This window comes from Sorex fumeus, unplaced genomic scaffold (assembly GCF_029834395.1).
Source record: "Sorex fumeus unplaced genomic scaffold, SorFum_2.1 ptg000047l, whole genome shotgun sequence".
NCBI lineage: Eukaryota > Metazoa > Chordata > Mammalia > Eulipotyphla > Soricidae > Sorex > Sorex fumeus.
In genome coordinates this window covers 47,280,211-47,286,462 of record NW_026606104.1, presented here as the reverse complement: position 1 = coordinate 47,286,462, position 6,252 = coordinate 47,280,211, and the positions used below count along the sequence as shown (strand labels likewise).

General features: G+C 50.8%; 1 protein-coding gene across 1 annotated transcript in view; it reads left to right on the top strand.

The window, feature by feature from the left end:
- Positions 1 to 471: 471 nt before the first annotated feature.
- The window catches only part of SPOCD1 (SPOC domain containing 1), a 31,089-nt gene continuing 25,308 nt past the window's right edge, over positions 472 to 6,252 (top strand). Inside the window, exons 1-3 of the mRNA XM_056123490.1 lie at positions 472 to 791; positions 1,161 to 1,244; positions 1,339 to 1,477. Of these exons, the coding sequence (XP_055979465.1) occupies positions 472 to 791; positions 1,161 to 1,244; positions 1,339 to 1,477 (543 nt within the window). The remainder of the gene's footprint in view (positions 792 to 1,160; positions 1,245 to 1,338; positions 1,478 to 6,252) is intronic.

Sequence of the window (6,252 nt, the reverse complement as noted above, 5' to 3'; positions counted from 1 at the left end):
CGCCCCCACGTGCTCCAGGCCTCCTCTCCTGGGTGAGGGTGTGTGTGGGCGGCGGGTGGGGTGCGGACGGGGTTCCTCTGACCAGCCAAGAGCCCTGCTTGGGGAGGACTGTGAGGTGGGGGCCCACGGGAGGGGGTCGTGGGGACCCCATCGCTGGGTGGACGTGGGGAGAGAATCCCGGTTCTTTGCCCTGTCTTTGGCGGTCCACTAACAAGTCTGAGCAGGAAGCCGGGTGGAAAACCCAGTTCCCGAGCCCCCGAAGCCCCAAGGATCTCTGCAGCAGCTGGGGTCGGAGGGGGCGCATTCCCAGTCCCACCCCACCAGCCCCCACCCCTGCACCCAGCAGCCTCGGCCGCAGGGGCTGGCAGGGCTGGGGTCATGCCCTGAGGGAGGCTCCCCCCCAGTTCTCACTGACTAGGAGAGGGTCCCTGGGGTCCCGGGAGTGACTCGCGCTCTGTCTCCCCTCAGGCCATGTCTCAAGAGGCCTCTGCAGAGGCCTCGGGCACAGTGGACACTGTCTTCAGCCCCTCACACTGCTTTTTGCCCTGCGTGGAGGACGAGGGCCAAGGCGGCTTCCTGTCGTGGCTGGTCCCCGAGCTGCCAGAGGCTGGCTGGGAGACTGGAGTCTGCGCAGGCAGCAGAAGCCAGGATGTAGACGAGGAGGCCCACCCGGGTACCTGCCCCCAGCCTGGGGGTGCTGCTGCCCTCAGCCCAGACACCGAGGCCCACTTGGTGCAAGCCCCAGGGCCGGGCCAGGAGCAGGAGCCCAGCCCCAAGGCCACCTCCCTCTTGCCGGTCTCTGCTCAGGGGCGGACTCGGTCCAGCAGGAGGCTCCAGAATTCTCTGCCCCGTGTCTTAGCTGGAGGCCGGCCCAGCACCCACTGCATTGTTTGTCGAGATCTCCCGCAGAGAGCCCGGGTAGTCCCCAAAGCCGTGCCTCCCAGGCCTGGAGAGGTGGAGAAAGGTGGGAGGGGTGCTTCAGGGTATAATGAAAGGAGTCCGTCCTTCAGGAAAGGGAGGTTCCCCAAAAGGTACCCATCGCACTCACCGGGCCCGGCCCCTGTCAGGGCACAGAAGGAAAGAAGGAGGCGGGAGTGTTCAGGACAGGGCAAGGAGGGGGCTGGTGGCTTCTCATGGCTCAGGGGGAACAACCCCCCCAGTGGATCCTTGGGAGGCCCCCGGGGGCCGCTCTCTCCCGGGAGCACTGGGCTTGGCCCGGGAGAATTGGGTGGAAATTGGATGGAGTGGGTCTTGGAGACTGCTGAGGTGGAAGGTTTCACCCCCGGAGGGGATGGGGCCCAGACAGACAGCCCCTATGACACTGCTGGTTCCCTGCAGTCAGATGGGGGCAAGCCCCGAGGAGAAGCTGCTGGAGGGCCTCCTCAGAGCCCTGTCCTCTGCCTGGATGGGCCAGGAAAGGCTACCATGGAGCATCGAGAGTCTGGGCACAGGGTCCCAGATGGTGCTGCTGAAGGCTGTGCTACCTCACTGGCCCCAGGGGAGCAGGAAGAACAGGCTCAGGCCTTATGCAGGGCCAGACCTGAGCAAGGCCTCACTTCTGCCCCTACCTTGGCCTATTGCCCGGAGCCTGTGACCAGCCAGCCTCCCTCAGGACCAGCCACAGGACAGAGACCATCCCACAGTGCTGAGACGCTGAGGAAGAGCCCAGAGCTTCACGCCCAGGACCAGGGCACAGGCAGAAACTCAGACGATCCATCCACAGAGAAGCTGGTGAGTGAAATTTCTGAAGGGCCCGGCTGGTCTCTTGGCATCAAGCATGGGGCTGGAATTTTAAAAAGCTCAGCTGGGTGGTGATAGGGGGAGGCAGGACGGTGGCCAGAGAGGTAGAACAGTGGGTAGGGCATTTGCTTGCACGTGATGGAGCCGGGTTCAATCCCTGGTGTCCCATATGGTCTCCTGAGCACCTTCAGGAGTAATTTCTGAGTACAAGAGCCAGAAGTAACCCCTGAGCATCACCGAGTATGACCCAAAAATCTAAAATCTAAATAAATAAATAAAGCTCAGCTTGATGGGTTCTCAATGAATACTGTCTCTCCACCCATTTTATATAGAATAAATGGAGGCCCATCAAGTCAAGAAAGGAAATGAGATTTTCTGATATTTTGTGAGAATTCAGTATCTTTTAGAACTGGCATGGCCTGGGTTCTGATCTTGTCTCTGCCCTCTTCCTGAGAGCGATATCTATCTATCTATCTATCTATCTATCTATCTATCTAATGCTTTGGGCCACACCTGGTGGAACTCACAGCTTTTCCTGGCTTAGTACTGGAGGGGGAATGGTCACTCACTGTGGTGCTCAGGGGACCCGATGGTGCCAGGGACTGAGCCCAGAGTTCCTGCATGCATTACATGACTTGTAGCCTGTTGTGCTTCTTCCCGGCCTCACCTGGCAATATTTTTTAAACTAAATTTTCTCATTGGTAAAAGGGGAATGATAATTTCAACTTAAGGAGGATGTTTTGAAGATTAAATGAGATGACGGTGTGAAATAACACGCCTAGAACAACATAAGGCACCAGCAGATTGCTTAATTTATGTTAAATTTGCTTTTCCTCTTTGGTTTTAGTTGCCATATATTAAAGATTTTTTTTTTCATTTGAGACACCGTGACTTACAATACTTCCAGTGACAGGGTTTCACGTATACACAGTTCTAACATCATACCCTCACCAGAGTGTCCGCTTCCCTCCACCATTGTCCCTAGATCCCCTCCCAACCACCTTCTGCCCATGGAAGTCCGGCTTTATAGACCATTTTTCAGGTTCTGTTGTCTTTGGCCATTTTTTATGCTCACATTATATTTTTCACATATGAGAGAAATGAGTCTGTACTTGACACTCTCCTTCTGAGTTATTTCACTCAGTGTGAGATCGTCCAGCTTCGTCATGTAGCAGCATATGGTATGATATCCACACTGTATCACTGTATCACTGTCATCCTGTTGGTTATCGATTGCCTCGAGCAGGCCCCAGTAACGTCTCCTTCGTCCTAGCCCTGAGATTTTAAAAAGTGCCACATTTGAGGCTCTTTCAGGGTCAGGAGAATGAGACCCATCATTGTTACTGGTTTTTGGCATATTGAATACGCCACAGGGAGTTTGCCAGACTCTGCCGTGTGGGCAGGATACTTTTGGTAGCCTGCCAGGTTCTCCAGAGTAAGGCCTAGATTATAAGATGTCCGCATTCGCGGCCACGCACTTCTGGGAGCAGGGTTTTATAGTCTCTGGGTCTTGGCCGTTGATGGGATTACACGGCGCGGGGGGCAGTTGGTGGGTGTAATGCCTGGAAGATGGGGGATCTGGGTGGAGGAGGACCCAGTCCCAATCCAAACAGGCTTGGAGATCTACACCCCGGGTCCCGGTATGATATCCATCTTTTCTTATAGTTGAGTACTACTCCATTGTTCATATACATCACAGTTACTTTTAGTTTGCTTGGTTTGGGGCCACAGTCAGCTGTGCTAATGGCTTACTCCTGGCTCTGCACTCAGGGATCGCCTGGGAGGAGACCGGGAACCATGTGGGGGTGCAGGGGATTAAACCCAGATTGGATACATGTAGGATGAGCCCTTTACCTGATGTACTCTCTCGGTCCGCAGCGTATCACAGTCTCTTTATCCAGTCACCTGTTCTTGGACACAGCTTTTGGCTATTGTGAATAGTGCCCCAGCAATTATGGAGCACAAATACCTTTTTGAAATAGTGTTTTGGGGTCTTTGTGGTAGCTGCTGAGAAGTGGAATTGCTGGCTCCTTTGAAAGTATTTTCCTTGAGTTTTAACAATTGTCCTGTAATTTTTACAGGCTTGGGGGGAAGATGCAGGGTGTGCTCAAGTGTTAGAGAACGTGGCTAGCTTGTAGGAGGCGCTGGGTGTGACTTCTGCTTGCTCGCGCGCGCGCGCGCGCGACACACACACACACACACACACACGATAAGCATGGGAAAACTGAGAATCCATGAAGTTAACAAACTTCTTGAAGCTTATTCAGGAGAGTCAGTGCTGGGTCATGTTCCCTGTAGTTGCTGCTTTGTTCTCTTGCTTATAATAATAATCCTTTTCTTTTTTCTTTTTTTTTAATTGAATCACCGTGAGATAGTTACAATCTTTCATGTTTGAGTTATAATCACACAATGATCAAACACCCACCCCTCCACTAGTGCACATTCCCACCACAATCTCCCCAGCGTACCTCCCCCCCTTTCCCACCCTCCCACTGCCTCCATGGCAGACAATATTCCCCATACTTTCTCTCTACTTTTGGGCATGAAAGTTTGTAATACAGATACTGAGAGGTTATCATGTTTGGTCCTTTATCTACTTTCAGCACACATGGGGGTCAAATCTAATCCTTTTCTTAATGACCAGGGCTAACTTGTTTTCTCACCAAAGGCAGAAGATGTCACATATTTCTTACAGTGTGGACTTTTTATGGTGTGTATTATGTGCTGGGTGCTTTTGTCATGTTGTTCACATATAGTCTAGCGAGGTAAGGTAACAGGCTCATGGTCACAGAGCAGATGAAGGCCTGAGTCAGGATAGAAATCCAGGAGGCTTGTCTTCATTGCACTGCCTGCTGGGGTGCAATGTCTTCCCTGCCAACATCACTAGTGTTGCCTCTACCTACTCACTGTGTGCTGTGAAGCGTCCCGGACATCTCTGGTGCAGTCTTCTCACAGTCTGTCAGGTTGATGCTTTTCATGTATACCCATTTTACTGAGGTGGACACTGAGGCTCTGAGAGGAAACATGACCAAACAGCTCCAGAGGAGACAACCAATCACTTGGACTATGGTTTGCATCAATGTGCAGTCTTTGGTTTGGTTTGTCACTATCTGGGACTATAATTATAATTGGTGCTATTATATTGTCTTTGTAAGCCACTCAAAAATTAATTTTTACTTAAATTTTTTTTGTTTCTCCTAGGAAATAAATTTTAAAATCCCCATGAAGTCAATATTCAGGGACCAGAGTGATAATAAAGAGGGTAGGGCATTTGCTTTGCACATGACCAACCCGGTTTTAATCCCTGGCATCCTGTATGGTTCTCCCCTCCCCCCCAGCACCACCAGGAGTAATTCCTAAGTGCAGATCCAAGAGTAACCTCTGAGAATCACCGGGTGTGACCCAAAAAGCAAAAAAAAAAAAAAAAAAAAAATCAGAGCTATCTCTTGCTGACATTTTGAAATATGTCCTTTCTTTTCTCATTTTTGATGAATATTTATATTTTTTTCCAACTAGAAATGGAATCATGTGTGCTGAATTTTATAATGTGACTATTTTTTGGTTTGTTTTTGGGCCACGCCTAGCAGTGTTCCAAACTTAATCCTAACTCTGCACTCAGGGATTATTCTTGGCAGTGTTCAGGGCACCATACGCGGCACTTCTCAGGGGACCATATGTGGTGACCCTATTTTAGGACTAGCATTAGGCCAAACAGGGTTGACTACACACTGGGCAAGCACCTTAACCCCCATGCTATCTCTCTAGATACCAAACCCACAATTTGGATTTTTTGTTATCTGAAAACATATACGGGGCTGGAGTGATAGCACAGTGGGTAGGGCGTTTGCCTTGCACGTGGCCGACCTAGGTTCGATTCCCAGCATCCCATCTGGTCCCCCGAGCACTTCCAGGAGTAATTCCTGAGTGCAGAGCCAGGAGTAACCCCTGTGCATCACTGAGTGTGACCCCCCCCAAAACAAAACAAAACAAAACAAAACAAGAAAACCATTCACAGACTGGAGAGACAGCAAGGCACTGCTGTCTTGCAAGCAGCTGACCCTGGCTCAGTCCCTGGCACTAAATGCTTCCCTAAGTCTGGAGCGATTCCTGAGCACAGAGCCAGGAAAAGCCACCAGCACCACCCCCAATGTGGCCCAAAATCACACTCCCCCACCCCACCCCGACTAATTAAAGTGTTTACAGTTAGCACGATAGCAGGGGGTGAGGAAGCCCCTTTTATGCCTCCTGCCTGTGGCCCTGGTAATCCACAGAGGCAGTTAGAGTCCTGAGCTCCTCCTGTGAGCCTCTAATAGTGAACAGCTGATACATGAGTCTTTTTATGTCCAAATAATCTCCAACAACTCTTCACTGTTCCGGGGTGGGAGCTTAGTTTATTTTTACACCTCATTGTTCTGGGGTTTGCACAAGTTTATTATTATTTTTTTTAACACTATAACATCTGAAGAAATTTCCAGGGCAAGTATATTTGTTCTTTCTGAACCCAGATCCTCA